The sequence below is a fragment of the Bombus affinis genome, chromosome 3 (genome assembly GCF_024516045.1).
Source record: "Bombus affinis isolate iyBomAffi1 chromosome 3, iyBomAffi1.2, whole genome shotgun sequence".
NCBI classification, from domain to species: Eukaryota; Metazoa; Arthropoda; class Insecta; order Hymenoptera; family Apidae; genus Bombus; species Bombus affinis.
The window spans coordinates 10,837,208-10,854,851 of record NC_066346.1 but is presented as its reverse complement, the minus strand read 5'-3'; the positions used below and the strand labels follow the sequence as shown (position 1 = coordinate 10,854,851).

Below are 17,644 nucleotides of genomic sequence, written 5' to 3'. Positions count from 1 at the left end.
CCTTCAAATATTCGTAAAAATATAAGTATCCGTAAGCATCCACGATCCCATGATAAAACATCAATTCTCTTGAATATTTCGAAATGGTAAATGTGACGATTTAATTGGCTAACGAGGATAAAGGTACAAAGCGGCGATCGTGTTTTCCCCGAGATCGTCTTTGTTTCTTATTCTCGTGCGTCGAGCAGGAAGAACCACGACGCCTCCCACTTTTGCTCTTGGAAGAGGAGCAAGAGCACGGAAGAATGCTCGCGTGTGTGGATTCCATTCCACGCCAGTTTTTCGCCGTATATACCTGATTAATCGCGATCGGGAAGCTTGTGGAAGCGTGTCGGAGAGAAATGGCAGCGAGATCAGCGTAACGTGAAACGAAGAGAGAACAAGGGAGAGACCTGGTATTGGATGGAAAGAGAATGGGGAGAAGAGAGGCGCACAAGTGGCGCACACATGGTGCACAGTTGTTCGAGAGGTCAGGTTTTTGTCCACGAGCCTTCAGTTTTACAGATCCGGCCGAGTTTCTCTATGTCTCTATATCTATATACAGGGTGATCCACGTAACGCGACATTTCCATTCCTCGATGGGATTATAGTCGGGGCTATTTCTATGGATGGAATAACAGAATTGGGGGACAATGTGTATCGTCAGAAAGTTTCTGTGGGTACGGATTGATATTACGTTGGGATGAAATCTTGCGAATGTTTGGTATTGGGGATGCGTCGCAGCATGGAATTTTACCGGCTAGTTGATTATTATACAGAGGCAATATTTATAATCGTGTTCGAAGATATTCTTTATCGTCGTTCATTGGGATAAATAATTTTGATGAATTGTATCTTTTCACGTTGCTTCTTCCTTTTCACAGGCAATTTTTACTATTGCGTTTGAAGATATTTCTTATTATTATTCGTGGAAACGAAGAGTTTTGAAGAAGAATCTTTTTACATTTTTCTGAGTTCATAGGTACGCGATTTTGTAATATTCATATTGTACAGGAAGAAGGACAGTACTGACCTTGGTACTAGAATAAAGCAAAATGAAGACACTGAGGGGGAGTGAAGTAAAATAAAGGTATTAATATACCGCGATAAAATTGAAAAGATATTGTACTTGTTGTCACTAAATGATGTAGAATTTATAGAATTTAACTCCATTAAGAATCAAGAATTGGCTAACAGAGACAAAGTAAGGATGGAAGAATCCGTTTCAATTATCTCTTCTGAAAATTACATAGCCTGCGAAGATGAATTTTTCTCGTAGCTCGAAAATCGAGTATACAAACTTCGTTAGACAGACGAATGAATCAGCCTGTACACAAGTACACATATATTCAACAGCCAGTCCCCATTCGTTCTAACAAATTGTGGAACCTTGGCGTTTACGTTTCGTTTTGTATAGGTGGCCAGGCTAAAGGTTGTAAGATACGATGAAATTTGAGCAGTTCAAAGGAAAAAACTTACGCTTTCCAGGAGAAACGATAAAGAACATAGATTTCGTAGCACAACGATAAGTCACCCTTCGCTTTTCTTTAAACACGAATAGCCAATACCGTGCTAGAGGAAAAATAGACACAATAAATTAACTTTTCGTAATCCCAATTTCCATAATCTCAGTTCTAACGACAAATATTGAAAGAACTAATTGAAAACAAAACAAAACTCTAATAAAAATTATCACTTAATATCTTGATGACAATGAGAGATAACCTGCCAAAGTTCAATTTCTTATCGTTAATAAGAATTAAAAACAAAACAGAAGAATGATAAATTCTCAACAAAAAACGGTTTTATGAAAATAGAATTTACTAATACTAATATTTTAACTTGATCTCCGACCAATTCCATTCTGATCTCATTGGCAATTATATGGCTACCGATGGTTAGAAATTATAGATTAGATTTATCGAGAAGAGTTCTCTGAACGAGTTTAGAATTCATGATCAGCTTAGTTGGCATAGCATGAATCATAGAAAAATTCAGTCGGTCGCAATGAACTCATCGATGTATCGAGCGAAAAAGCAATGAAGCGAGCCAACGCCATCGGTCATCCGTGAAAGACGGTAGTATAAAACCGCGCGTTATCTGGATAAGAAGAAAGCGCAATCTTTGGTAAAACACAATTGACCGATGATCCCTGGAACAATAAGCGTCGACTGGTTTTTCCATCCAGTTATTCCACACCGCGTAGTTACCCCATCTCGTCCACGGAAGATAAAAATCTGGTCCAGTTTTTCATAATATAAAACCCTGAAACGTGGCTCAATGAACTCGTAAAAAGACAAGTGGAAAAAATGGTTACCTCCAATTGGAACGGACCAAGGAGAAAAAGAAGTTGAACCCTCGTTAGACGTTTATTCCTTCCATCATCGCTGATTAATATATAGCTCGAGATAAAAGCGTTTAACTATACTGTACACTTAAAAGGTATCAATCTTTGAGACGAGATAAGCGAGATAAACCCTCCAAGATCTCAAGTACCATTTAAAAAATGGAGCCATATATCACTATATATTGCGTTGTTTGGAAAGTTTGTAACGGAAGTTAAGAAAGATTTAAAATTTAAGAAGAATTTTCGTCACCTGTAGCTTTACGAGTCTTTTAGATTCTAGAGTACGATTACGTAGTTCAATTAATTTCTTGCAAATGTTTCTCAGACACAAGAAAACGTTCCAGTTAACTTTGAGAATTGCTTGAACATACGAGGTCTTACTGAAAAAAAGAAAGGAATCTGTTTCATTAACAAATTTTCATTACGAATCAAACATTACATTATTTGATATAAATTTATAATAATACAAAACGAACCTTTCGAATAATCCAATAGAGGGAAAAGTATACTCCAAGAATAAATCTTTTCGAAACAACACGAAACGAAAATATCCTCTAAAATATTTCCATATAAACCATCCCAGTTCCCAATAAGGAAGGTTCTTCTCCGCCACTAAATCCTCCCAAGAGAAGTGTATCTGTATCTTTCTCTACGATTCAAAAGTCGAAACGTGATCATAACGCGTGGGGAGAGACGGAACTCGAAACGTGGCACGCGGCAACTTATCTGCGCGCATATACTAACAGAGATCGGAAACATCGTACCTACGGTGAATCACTCTGCTATTGTCCAAAGGGAGGAAGAGAAGGACAGAAAAAAGAGACAGGGTGGAAAGATAGGCAAGAACGCGTGCAGTCGGTCGCGTTCGCAGAGTCTAGCCTGGCTACGGCGAAGATAAAGAAACACGGTTGCGAATCACGCCGCGGTGGCGCCTAATGGGCGGCAACAAAAAGGGACACGGTGTGGTCACCACACCGCACCGGCATCGGGGAATTCCCCTCCGCAAGGAGACAAGCTCCCCACCACGCACCATGCTCGACTCCCACTCGATTAAAGTCGGCCGAATTCGGATACGCTCGGTGATCTCCGCGTCATTGCTGGACCCGCCACGCCGGAGATCGAGCAGTACCGTATCCACCAAGGGAGATTTCATCCTTAGACACGTTTCTTATCACGGAAACACTAACGACCCCTTTGGAATCCTTGATTAAGGGCTCTTAACATGCTACAAACGTTATATATAGTGGCTCGTGAATGTATTTGAATACTTAACATGGCAAACTTTTATACAATATTGCACGAGTTGTATAAAATATTTTGAAATTTCTTTGCACTGCAATGAGCAGACTGCGGATTTTTATGCATCTATAGAAAACTTAAAATCCTAAAAATACATATAATATGCAAGAATATGTAAAATACGCAAACTATAATCCTTATAATAATATTCTGCTTAGATTCCGTTTGTTTAATTAAGTTTATAAAAATACGAATTTACGTACAAATCTGCAATCTAGTAATGAAGCACGACGACTGTCATGATTACAGTAGCTACAACGAGTATGAATGAAACGGTTTTTTTTTATCAGATTCTACCCTATTTCATTTTCATATTATGTGAAATTCATATGAAAGTACTATTAAATGATACGAAATTTAGTATGCTTGTACATCATTAAGTAGTATGCGAATACTTCTTGTATTTACTATATATTAATAATACTGAAAATTTTTTGAGAGGTACGTTGAAAAGTTTCGTTGTTTTTAAAAAAGTGGAAGGTAATTTCATTGGTTTTGGAATGTCGGGGGTCATATAGGTAATCAAAAGAGACTTTTACGATTTGGAACGTTCTGTTAAAATGCTGGTAGAACGATGATGGTTCAACTGGTGAGATACCAAGAAATTCAACACCTCGAGACAAGACCTTTGGGAGAAGGGGTCGGCAACTATTGGCTCTAATTGCCAGTACTCGTTGAATGGAGATGGTCCGGCTATGCTTTCGCTGGTATATAAGTCCGGCTTTAAACGATCGCAGTCCGACGCTTCTCGTTTAACACTTGAACACAAGAAAATTGTGTACCATGATCCCTTTTCATTTGTATTCTTCTATCATATGCTGTATCTTCATCTTTTTTAAGCCTAACATCATAAATTTTTATATAAAGTTTATCACACCGCTTTCATTTTAAAAAGTTATCATTTTATTAAAGATACCTCAGGAAAGAGGTAAATTTCAAATATTGCAGTAAATTTTCGTAATACAAAAATGTGTAAGAGAATGTATATATAAAAATCAAAAAAGGAACTGTTTATTCAGAAGATTTTCCTGATACATTTCCAATCGTCTCAAATGTGAAGTACGTAATGACACGTAAGTACATATGTACAATGTGTTTGTTCTTCTATGTGGCTCAGGACTGAAATAAACGTATGACTATCTCACAAATTAGTTTCATGAACAATTCCCTACTCGTATGTGAATCAACGTTTATACTCATCAGAGAAAATTCAGTCCAGTCTTTCGCTGATATTCAAAGCAAGCAATCAACGTGACGCTAAATAATTGTCCATACTTCTCTCGTAACCTGATACGTATACTCGAACGTGTGATAGATGACTTTCAAAATAATATATTGCGGTCATTCTTACCTTGCTCCATTGGATAATAAGTTCAGTATTAAATTTTCATGTTGATCGATTCATGTAATATTCAAGGTTTGATTGAATCCAAGTACGAAGGAATATACATTAATTTACAAATCAATCGATTCATGACGACTACGCGCGACGCTTTCGTTCGATGGCGCACGCATACATAGATGTACACGCGTAAATCTGACTCTAAATAATCGTCGGATGGCTGTCGCTTTAAACGATGCAGCGTGCCTCCCGTCTCTTTCGGATATTGTTTCGAAGCGGTCCTTCCCTTTCATTCAGTAATTCGCAGGCAGCTGCACACTAATAATAGTATCGGACACTGCCGCCACTGCTTGCCGTCTCTGCTTTCGTCGCGGCTGTACGTACACATTAGCCATCAATATCGTAGTTGCCGACGATAAGCTACCTTGTAGCTCGACCAAGCCTGCGGGTTAACTTCGCTTTCCTGCGTTCTCTCTTTCTTGCGGTGCGCACACGTTTATCTGACGTTTATTCGAAGGAAACCGTGGTCTGGAAACGAAGTTAGAAACTGCTGGATATAAGTCTTACCGATCGCCATTTCAAATCGATTATTATTGGCTACTAATCAACTTAATATGTTTTTAACGTTGTTAGTATATGAACTGAAGGTGATATTATTCGCGATTCGTTTATTAGACGATATGTATTGAATTAGATGTACAGTGACTATAAAAAATTTGCGATTTGCATCACTGCATCTGCGTAATAATTAATTAGATCCAAGTATATTAAATTTTGCATCATCTATCTAGTAATGAATATTCTCATATGAGTGTGAAAATTTAATACGTACCTGATAAAAAGATACGTCATGAAATAAGGGTATATATACAAATACTTTTCTTAGCCACTGTATATATTTTCGTGATGATAGAATTGTTTATTGTTGAACTATTCTTGCTAGGAAGAGGAGAGAATGGAAAATTTCGTTGATACCGATGCGACGTTGTTACGTAGATTGCATCGCGAATAAGAGCTTCTTGTCTACTTTAAAACGTATTTACATACCTCACGGCGGTGAAAAGTCAAGGGAATCGACGAAGATAACCGCACGCGCTACCGAATGTTATCTCGTTTCCCCTCCGGGAGAGTCCGAGGTATTCGAGTTGTGATTGCAAAATATCTCGTGATATGTATAAACATCACGAAACGATATTGAATTTTTCAATTGACAAATTGACTTGACAAACGACTTCAAAAAATTCAAGAAGAAACTAATTCATTTTTCTAACGTCTTTTCGTTTCATCACCTTCGTCTTACACGAAAGCTGTTTTCGTTTACGAAATTGCTACGGGAATTTATTGGACGTGAATATACTTGATAGCAACATTCTCGTAGATTTACACACCCCCATTCGACTGGTATTTCAGCGAAGTATCTTGGAGGATGCGCATAAAACACGTGAAGAGGAAGCTATATAAAAGTAAATACAATATCGGCGCAACACGCATCCTTCCTTTCAGCAGATAAATAACGAGGTAATCACATCTGTGAGCCAATGAGCCAAAAGATACCAGGTTTCCGGTGAACGAATGCGCCACGATAACGAAACACCACTGCGATCCATAAACCGCTATATTAGTGAAAACAACATTGCTCGACTACATAAGTATAAGTTCCCTCTGGCTACCCCCTTTGTATCGTCGTCGACGTCGTCATCGTGATGAAACCGTGGTATATAGAATCGATAGAGCGGGGTGCCATAGCTTACCGGTTACGCTCCTGACCTTGATTGCGGCCAACGCACACGTCGAGATGCGACGCAGGTAGGGGATGTGGCGACGACACGGGTAGACGAATATATGTATAGTACGCACGAATCGCTCGAGGATAACATCTCGTAGCCCAGGGAAAGCTATAGCAGAGACCTGTATGTGAAGAGTAAGAGGAAGAGGAGGAAATGTAGAGAGAAGCGTGCAAGAGAAGTGGGAGAGAAAGGGGGTAAGTTGGATGTTGAAGAGGGGAGTTCCAGCGTGTCCATCATAACGCATAGAGGGGAGAATAGGAGAACGGTTGGAACGGTTACGGGGAGAAGTAGAGAGTGGAGGGAAATAGCAGCGAGAAACGGTGGTGGGGGCGGCGGTCGAACAAGACAAGGGAGACGAAGAGAGAGAGAAGAAGCATGGGGGCGGTGGCTGCTCTGCTACGGCCGCCATCACCATCCGTCCCATCCTATAGTAAACTCCGAAGCAGCAGTCCCCAATCTGTCTCCATGTGTGTTAGTTAGGACCGTGTTTTACCGGTGCTTGCTACTCCAAGCTGGTAGTAACACCGACATTTCTGCCTTGCCCGCTCTCTGCGATGCCCTAGCATCAACTCCCGATCACCGTCGCGCTCTTCCCTCGTTCCTTTCTTCTCTCCATCTTTTTCCCGCTATTCTTTCCCTCCAGTCAGTCTCCGTAAGTGTGTGGTTTTTTGCCTCGGTGCGTGGGAAAACGTATGCGTACGCGAATGAAAAGAATCGGTAGAAAAGGAGAAGGCGGTGGAGGAGGAGGTGGCAGAAGAAGAACAGCGTATCGCTTTCCGCACGAATCGTTTCCAGGGATATAACCGGTGCGCGCTGTCTTCCTATCCGTTTTTCGACGTTCTTTTCATTTATCCTAGTTCGTCAAAGAGAGAGTGATATATAGTGTGATTAATTAGGAAGTCGTAACAGTGCATCACACCCATATCTTAAATTCGTTCCTCAATATACTCACGGATTCGTTCGAGACATCGAGCGATCCTTCAAACAGCGAGCAAGAAGCGGTCCAGACACGAAACGATATCATCGAAAGAAGATTCTTTGCGTGGATGCGAATCAAACGCCGTCTTTAAGACGCAAAGCATGAGATCGAATGAATATACATGCGATAAAGCAGGCTATACCTTGGGACATAAAATAATAAACGAAATTTAATTACCCCGTTCGTTGTTCCTCGTCCGAAGAAATCCTCCAAGTTCTTAAGATACACTCGTAATCATTGGTCTGTGGCATATACACGATGAAACGGACGTCGAAGATCCAACGAGGCTAAAACGCGTCCCACCCAATCGGTCCTCTCGAATCATCGTCGTGGAATCATCACTTATCGGACGAGGGGAACGAAGGAACGGACGAACTATCCGTGGACCTCAGCGCTGCCGCCCGCTGGAATTTCTCCTGTCGTCGTCTGCACATAACCTCTCTCTTTCTCTCGTCTCTCGAGCCGCTCTCTTTTCACCACCTCTCACCTCTCTGTCCCTGTTATCATTCTATTGCTCCTTCTCTGTCTCCCTTGCACATCTAAACACTTGACTTCGTTCGTCTATTTCACATCGAAGAGAAGAAACGTGATCAACATTCCCGTGTTTCGTTGAACTCGTTGTGCGCGCGAGTGACACGGCTGCTTTTTAATGATCGCGGCCGCGGTAAGTGCTGGTCGTTGGTTCTGGTCCTACTGTCTGAGCTGTTCACCACCTCGTGGATATCCAGACTCGAAAATCAATCATCTATGATCAAGACGCAAACGTGATACTCGCTCGATCCTTCATATACGTACGAAGCAGCCTTGTTACCATCATACGTAACCTAAAAGCAAACGAAAGATAGAATAAGAAATGATACTGAACAGCCGTGCACTAGAACGTTGGTGGATGTGAAATAACAATAACACTTGGAGTAGTCGTGACGAACGTACGCTGTCCAGTTTTCTCCGTCGTCCGATTAAACTCTTGCACGAACGGACGTTGAAGCCTCTGTTTCGTATCTCTATGCTCCTCGACACTAGAACAGCCGATTATCGTTGCTTTGTACTGGCAGTACGTTATTTATCGAACGACTCAACGGAGAAACGGGGAGGAAGGGTACAACCATGTGTCGCCGCTGTACCTTGAAACGTCACAGATCACGCTGGACGAACTCTTGAGCGGGATCGCAAGACGCGCTGCTGCTACCGAAGCATTCAACCTGGCGGAATTGTCGAAGAAACGCAAGACGTACCTCGGGGAGCACTGGCTCGCGCTCACGCGAATATGAGCATGACTCTCGTCCGCAATACGTTCAAAGGTAAGCTCATATTTTTTTATAATTTACATACGTGTGCGTGTCGTTCGAACGCCTGTCGTTCTTCGCGGCTCGTATTCATAACAATTGCGTATATGTCATTACTGTATCATTAACATTTAAATAAATTCTGAACATTGTTAGTTACTAACATGTTGACTAAAATTTTATATTACATTGTTATATTACACTTTGTTACGTTTTGTGTATATTGTTACTGTACATAGCATTGGATGTAATTGTATAAAAGAATAAGATTGTTTAAATGTTTTATGATGCATTTAATACTTTATATTGGTATTATAACATTAAAAGTATTACAAATGTTACGAATATGACTGTTTCTTTCACTCGAATACTTCAATTCATTTTGGCAATGGCGGTCACTTGTAAGCATGGCACTTAACCTGTCATGATTTGAATATGTACCATGTTATTACTGTGTAAAATACATAGATCTGCAAAAGATGTTAATATAAGTTAAAATTTTATGCATACAAAAGATAGTTTTATACTCATAATATCGTTTTCTACATTTCTATGGTGAGTGATGGTTAAATGTACTTTGACCGTATGATTACATTTGGAAATGTAACGTTACGTGCACTTCGCGATGTTGTTGACGTTTATGTTTCAGAGATTGTGTTTTATTGATTTTCTCTCAATGATAGAGTTTTTCGTTTAAGGATTCACAAAGTTCGAAAAATATTTACACACATGTGATTTCTGCGTGTGCTTCATAAATACGACTATCCGCGCGCGTGCGGACATAGACGAATACGCATTGTGTTTAACATACGCGTGCATTCTACGCATGCGCGCTATATTCATGAAAATATCACCTATTTTTTGTGGACCGATGGATACGATGGCGTATATCAGTAAATCGTAATAGGAATCTTCACATAAATTGAAAAAATTCGATGTATTCTCTAACGTGGTAAATTTAGATTTTTATCATATAACGTAATTATATCCTATATTTAGACCTTACGAAATTTGTCACTCGATAACGTTACGACACACGTGCGTCTTAAAAGAAAAAGACAAAATATAGTGATATAAATTTTTGTGAAAAAGACAAAATTCTAGTATAAAGATTATTAAATAGAACATAATAATGTGTTTTTTTGTACAACCTTACCAATAAGGATAGCGAGTGCTATAATTTTCATCATCTACATTTGACTTATTTTATTAATCTTGCTGTCCTTTTTATTTTTTTTTTTTTTCGAGCTCGAACTCGTTTCTCTTCAGATATTTTCTACCCAAAATTTGGTATTCTTCATCCATGAAAAGTGTGTAATACATAAAAAGTAGTACGATCTAAATATGTGCATATAATGAATATTGGAATCAAGTGTTTAAAAACTAACTACATTGAAAAAATGTTCATTGGAATAGAATTTTCATCTAATAAATTAACTAATTAATTATGGAATATAGCCCGAGGATAATAATGGAGTTAAATTAATTTATAGTAGTCGAAAAGCATAATATTCAAGAAACCAGGTATATATTTTCATATTAAGTCATTAAGGTCCAACGTTGCGTTAACGCAACATTTCATTCGTAATTTCTGTTTATCAATTTACATTATCGAATTCTGTTTTCTATGCTTCAAATTAATTCACAATAACTAAAAAGAATAACGCTCTATCAACTAGAATATATTTTTACATTACCCACACACGTGATTTTAGCTGACGAGAAAAGTAATACTCCTTAAAAGGTCAACACCGATAAATCACACAATTTATTTCTCAATAAAAATTCCGCGTTGAGCCTATTGTTTAATGGATAACTTCCGAGAGATTGTTGTAAATAATTCGAGGAACGCGTCATCAAAGGAAACCGTTGGACGCCGAATCTCGGACACGCGTGCATCTTAACCTTAACACATTGACTGGCACGCGAATTTTATGTATTTTGTCCAGGGAGCCGCAATAGATTGAAATATGCTGAACGGTAATATGTAATTTTTGCAAAGTATTATATTGTACCTACGCATTTTTTTCTCTAATAATGTTATCTAAATCATTCGCATTATTTTTTTTTTATCGATTTAAAGTCAACAATTTCTTAGTCCCTGAAATTTGTCTTGTTTTAATTATTCTAACAAAATGTAGTAAAAATTTAATAAAAAAACTGGGCAAATTTCTAACAAATTTAGCAAATTTTTAAAACATGTAAATAATCATCGAAAACCACCGTGGCAGACAACGTGTTAACGTATATCGGCGGGCGCTTTCGTCCAGCGAAAAAGTATTTTTTACTTACTCGTGATCTATAGGTTTCGCAACTTCGTTCGCCTTGCTTGATTCGTTGGACAATTTTTATCGCACACGAGCATACGGGCGTCGCGTCACCTAACGATGAGCCCCGACGGTTTTTCGTGATTCACGGCCGGTAGGAGCTTGTACGTTCGGCTGAACTTTAGACCCGACACGTACTACTTTCGTGGCGCGGATGTGCGAAATGAATTCAGATGTGGCAGTCGGTGTGCGACGGCTGTTTCGTTTCGAGTATCATTCTCGCGTTTTCACGTAGGACTGCGTCTTTGTTCTTGGCTACTGGTGTAACTTCATAGGTAGCATTACGAAATTCCTGCACGCAGTAACACGACCACTGTGGCCAAAATAATTAACACAAAAAGGAGCAGCACATTCTCCGTTAGATGTTAAATTCGTGGTACAATTGAAGTCAGCGAGATTTTATGGCTCAAAATAATATGGAAGATAGGAATGACGAAATTGCGTTGGAGATTTCGTTTGCGATAAAGTTGGGCTTGAAAAGTTAGTTGTTATATCACACACTAAGTACAGACTATTTTTAAAGAATATTTGAAAGACCTCTGAACTGTTATTTCTGTAATAAAAAGGGTCACAGATTTAGTTGAATTAAAATTTCATTTGACTATCAGTTGTTAAATTTGAACGTTTAAATAATTATATTTGCAGTACGAAATACATGTTTTCTTTAAACAGTAGAATAATGTATGCACAAATGTAGACCAAAATATATATTTCTATAACAAGGAAGTTCAAATAAGATATTTAAACATTGTATGTGGCCATTGACGCAGAATGAAATAACATGTGAAACAAACGAGTCTTTCAAATGCTGTTCTTGAACTTATAGTAGAATGCTCTCGTACTCGACAAGGCAAACAAGAATTCGATCAATTGGCATAGCCAATTTTTCTCTTTTCCTATTAATAGTAGGTACATACCTGGAATTTCGGATGGTCTTGCAAAGAAGACACAATGTTCTAAAATATCAAACTGGTTTTACTGAAAACAAATACATTGTTTAATTAATAACCTACAAGAGTACAAATATAGTACTTAATATATAGAAAGTTATATATATTATACACCTAGGAAAATGGTTAAAATACTTTTGAAATAAAAATATTAAATTAGTTGAAACAAGTTTTTTATTCCTATTTCAAACGAAAATTATTCCTTAGATGTAGAATCCGAACGTTTAGTCATCCACAATCGAAACGAGACTTCGCCACAATTTAAACGAGATACTCTCAACTTGAGTACTAACTCGATAAAAAATATTTCGCTCTTAGATCCTGTGGCATCTTGCCAGTCACTCGAAAGATACAAAAGAATTCTCTTCTGTGATGGACTAATTTACACGAGTTTACAAATGATATCGATAGTCAGACCGGTTCCGTACATCAGAAACGTAACTTGATATTTAGAAGCCCAAAAGATCATGCTTGTATATGTATGTGTATCATTTCTTCACGTTAACCCTTCGGTAGTGTAGCTCATGAGAAGAAAATCTCAAAGAATCTAAAAAATTCTACGATACTTATTGTGAAATGCTTTGTTATATATTATACAATCAATTATTTACGAAGGATTAAATATCATTATACGTAATACAATTTAATAATATTTATTTCCTAAAAAGTTGAAAGTACATATTTTTTTCTATCTGACCTCAGGAATGCAGTCTTATTTTTAAATTCTTCATTCTGAATTCTTCGTTATTTTATTATAACACTGTCAAAGGGTAAAGGTTAATAATTGACACATGGTAATCATCGAACGATCTAATTCTTAATGAACGTAGAAAAATATTTACCGATTTGAAACCGATTCCCTGAGAAACTCTATTTGTGACGAAGAGTGGACCGTGTCGGTGGGAAGGATTCGTCGTTTCAGCGACGGCCATTCAATCGATTCCACCGCCCTCGATGGATCGAGGCCGCAACGCGCTCGTGCTCTTCACCGATTTGCTTCCGAGTAAATATTTACCCTACGCGAATGAACAACTGGTCCTAGACTATTTTCCGTATTCTTGTCGTCAATTTTGTTTGTTAATCGACAAAAGGGGTTCTCTTTGTTTTTCTTCAGTTTGTTGAAGTGTATAATTTGTATTACTACTGTTGCCTTTGGAATATTGGCTAGGTTAATGTGCGATTTTATAGGTTAACATATAATGGAGGTTACAAGACATATTTTACTGGATAGGCAATATACGTGTAATAATATGAAACATTAAGTAGCTATAATTTAATGTTTATTTTTCTTCAGATTGGCACAGTGTGAAATTTGTGGTGTTATTGATTATTAGCATTGATTAATTTTATTGTTAGGGCAAATATTGAATGAACTATTTTATGTAACGTATATTATAAGAATGCGTTTCGTCGAATAATAAAATAATAGAACATGAAACTATGAAACGTTAATTAATTATAATTTAATGTTATTTATTATTAATTCTTTTTAAGATCGATAGAAAGTGTAATTCCTATTACTATCGAGAATATTAAATTAAATCGAATGGTTTATTCCTACGTGTGGAATACAATGAATATATCAAATGAATGTAGAATATAATGAAATAAGTTGTAGATATGTTATTAATAGTTTTTATTTTTTGAAAAGCGTTCTTTATGATTCTTTGTAATTGAACACTGACTTTAAAGTGTCATTATTTACAAATCTAATTATTTCCGAACTATTACTAACCACGTGTAAAAATGTTAACTTTGAATCTTCTAAAAAAAGATGATACTTTGATATTTATAGTTTCCTAAGAAAACAATGTCACGCTTTTGGTACGCGACATTTAGTTGCCTCTAAATCGTCATCTGCATAGGTGTGAATCAAATCCTCGAAACAAATGCCAAATCTATGTCACGCCGAATTTCTGCAGTCTGTTTTTTCGAGCAGAAAATTCTTTTGTTCTTTTGTAAACGCGTACGAAGTGTACATTGTTCTTGTGGACAGATAAACCACTCGTTCGTTCCCCATATTCCACGATGAATGACGTTACTGTATCGGAGACAGCACGCGTCGTATGCAGTTCACTAAGTCATCCGCCCGCTTGTTCCTCTCGGCCTCTTCTTTCTCTCTGCTTCCGTTTATCTCCCGCTGCGGCCGGTTATCGCGGTACTCCGTCTGTTTCTCCGTTTTTCAGCGAAACGCGGACGAATAATCGACTTGCACACGCGAACCGCCGACGTGATTGCGAAAATGTCCGGTTTCCGCCGCGTACAATAGAAAATTTTAGACCGAGCTTGTTGTACAGATCTCCCTTTTTCTTTCTCAAATACGTCAACACGGACCCGTTCCGCGGAATTTAATTTCTTAATCATTTAATTAATTCGTGAGAATCCTTTCGATACAGCAAACAAGATTAGAAGAGGATTTATAGGCGAATAATATTAGTGATTACATTATGTTTACTGAGACTGAAGATCGCAAGAAGAAAGAAAATGAAAGAAAAAGGGAAAGAAACAAAAGAGAGCAGAAATAGATAAATAGATAAATAAAAATTAAATAAGATTTTCCCGTTTGAAACGCTAATAATGCCTTAGGGAACGAGTCTGTAGTGGTATATAAATTCCACAGAATTTGTTCATTGGCTAATACTTTTTAATCTTTTTTTTAATCAACGACTTTTTCTCTGAAACAAGAGTAGATATACTTGTCCTGAGAAAGTTGCTGTAAACTCGTTGATAATTGAAAGAAAAGAAATAAATATAAAATATGACAATAACTATATATATTTAATATAATAGTATCTATATTCTAATATTCTGTTCACATGGTATACAATTTTTCTTGTTTTCTGTTTTCATCATACTAATAATTTCTATCTCCACGTGATTAAATTGTTTTGCGGAAGAGAAGAAATTGATCGCATTATGACTTAGTACATGTATTGGTGAGATTGAGGCCTTGCCGTATTGTTTAATGGCATATTTCATCGAGCTAGTAAATAAGGGGATATTGCAACACTAAAAGCGTTGAAGATTAATATAACAGGAACAAAGCATTTATAGGATATCTAAATTTAATGAGCAGTCAGAATAAAAAAAAAAGATATTGAATTACACAACAGTTTATTATAATATAATTTTATATTAAGCATATAAAAATTCAGTATATAAATTGTTACAAGCACATTAACAACTGCAAAGACTATGCTATATTTGCGTTAGAAAACGAAAAAAAGATGAATAAAAATGAGTTGTTCCTGGAATTAAAATCTGGAATAAATCATACGGTAATAAAATATAGGAGGTTCTCCAATATTACCAGACAGTCATCTCATGCCAAACCAGTCATCTGGTTTGGTTAAGCTCGTAAGGTTCTAATTTTGAATTAATTGCGCCAAAGTAGAACTATATACAAATATCTTTAAGCGTAGCACGTTTAGACGCACGCATGGTTGCCTGTATTTGCGAAGTTCTCAAACACGGCACACGACAAAAGAGTAATTAACTCTATTCGATGGCACAAGGTCCGGCCCTGTAGCTGTATTTACTCGGTTGTTTCATTGTAGTTTATACCTTGGCGCGTTCCATGTATCGTGCGCTTTAGATTAACCTTCATTTAGTTTTCTTACTTTCCTTTGAATTATTACAGTACTGTCCAAGTTGCAACATGTTAATAAAAGAGGGAATTAAGAAGAACTTTAAAAACCTTATTCGTCGAAATTTACTGAAACAAAAAAATTATCCCGAAACAAAAGAAAAGAATTGTTATTCTTATGCTTCGTTAAATGTTAAATCTAAAATTAAAAGACAATATAAATTACTTAAAATAAAGGTTAATTAGGATATAGATTAATAAATGTAGATTAATTAAGATGGATTGCGCTAATACTTAATGTAGAGTGCAAATTTGTCCGTAATCTCGAATGGAACGAGAGGTTACTGTACACGTTTGATTTCGTGGAAGAAGCTGATCACGAGCAACCGGGTGGCGTCAAATTCATTCACGCTATTACAACGTAAAACGATAATACAATGTGACGTAATTATTGTTTTCTCTTTTCGATAGGGAAGTAACACTATCGTTTCACCCACATTCCAGTATCTCGTCCCTTTCAACTTGCTCCAACGTTTTAAAGAATTTAGCGAACACGATAGAGAATGATAATTCTGCAAATAGGGAAATCATTTCGTTCTTTAAATTTGCAAATTTGTTTTGTGATTAAGAGGAACTCGAGTGTCTGTCTTATAAGGAGCGACAAGAGTTGTCTGATTCACTTTCCTTTTCCATGTGATTCATAGAAATTAAAAACACTTGTCAATACACAACTAAAGACAATAAGCTCTGATAATATCAACTTAACTCGCCTATTCGTGAAAATGATGCTTAAATCTTTACTATCTAAACATTTCCTCTATATGATTTACAAAATATGAAAAATACACGCGTAAAAATTTGTATTCAAACAACAGTAAGTAGATTATCTGTATCGACAGAATGATAAAAACAACTTGACTCGCCTTTTCGTGAAAATGATGTTTAAACGTTAACTATCAAAAGTCCGAAGGATCTCCGTAAACGTGATTTACGAGAGCGAAAAACAGTAGCCAAAATGAGTGGCTGAAAAAGCAACGAGGCACGCACATCAATCTGCGTAACGGAATAACGCAGCATCAAACATTATTATCGCGGTTTAAATCTCGTTCGGTGAAAATATTTCCATGTGGATAATCGTGGCATCGCGTCGTCTCGTAATTGCAGCCAATAGCCCATTGTTTCTTGATAAAGAGACTCGTCCACTGAATCATCCATGACCCGAATTGCACGATTTCAAATGGTTTCTCCCTTCTCTTGTTATTACGGTAGAACTCGAAATTCGAAAACCTCTATAAGACTAGAATTTTGTTCGTTGGCTTTTGTTCGCCGCTGTAAAAATCTCTGTGAACATATAAACTTCGTCCAACTTGAATTATTCTCTGCGCGTTCGCACGCGCGTTCATTATACCTCTGTAACTCGAATTCAGAGAAGCTCCTCGACTTCCGTAAGTCGAAGTTACCATGTACCATCCTCTGTCTGCCTTTCTTTCTTCCGGAAACCATGTATAAACATATCGTCTTTTGTCTAACGCTTGTCCCTCCCGTAGATACCATCCGAAAGCCAAAATCTGTATGCTTTGCACGTGTAGGTTGAATTTTCGTTCGTTAAGTCTACTTTACTTGAAAGCTTCGATAAGTGAAAACCACCGTAACTCGAAGATTTAAACTGTTCCCTTGAGATTCGAGGTTCCGCTGTAGTTGCGTTATTCCGGACGATAATCTTATTGAACGATCGATATATCGAGGCCGCGTGAACGACGAC

At 37.4% G+C, this 17,644-nt stretch overlaps 1 protein-coding gene and 1 long non-coding RNA gene across 3 annotated transcripts in view; one reads left to right on the top strand and one right to left on the bottom strand.

Annotated features, from left to right (window-relative positions):
- Positions 1-4,614: 4,614 nt before the first annotated feature.
- On the bottom strand, positions 4,615-10,134 carry LOC126914838 (uncharacterized). 2 transcript variants are annotated; one of them, XR_007709851.1, is made up of 3 exons: positions 9,613-10,134; positions 5,800-9,489; positions 4,615-5,495 (listed from the first exon to the last, which is right to left on the bottom strand). It is a non-coding gene; the product is annotated as an uncharacterized LOC126914838 (long non-coding RNA). The 2 variants fall into 2 exon arrangements; XR_007709850.1 differs by having other exon boundaries at positions 5,800-9,438; positions 9,530-10,133.
- The window catches only part of LOC126914665 (zinc finger protein 1), a 35,151-nt gene continuing 26,397 nt past the window's right edge, over positions 8,891-17,644 (top strand). The window contains exon 1 of the mRNA XM_050718893.1: positions 8,891-9,034. Coding sequence (XP_050574850.1) covers positions 9,001-9,034 — 34 coding nt within the window. The 5' untranslated portion in view covers positions 8,891-9,000. The remainder of the gene's footprint in view (positions 9,035-17,644) is intronic.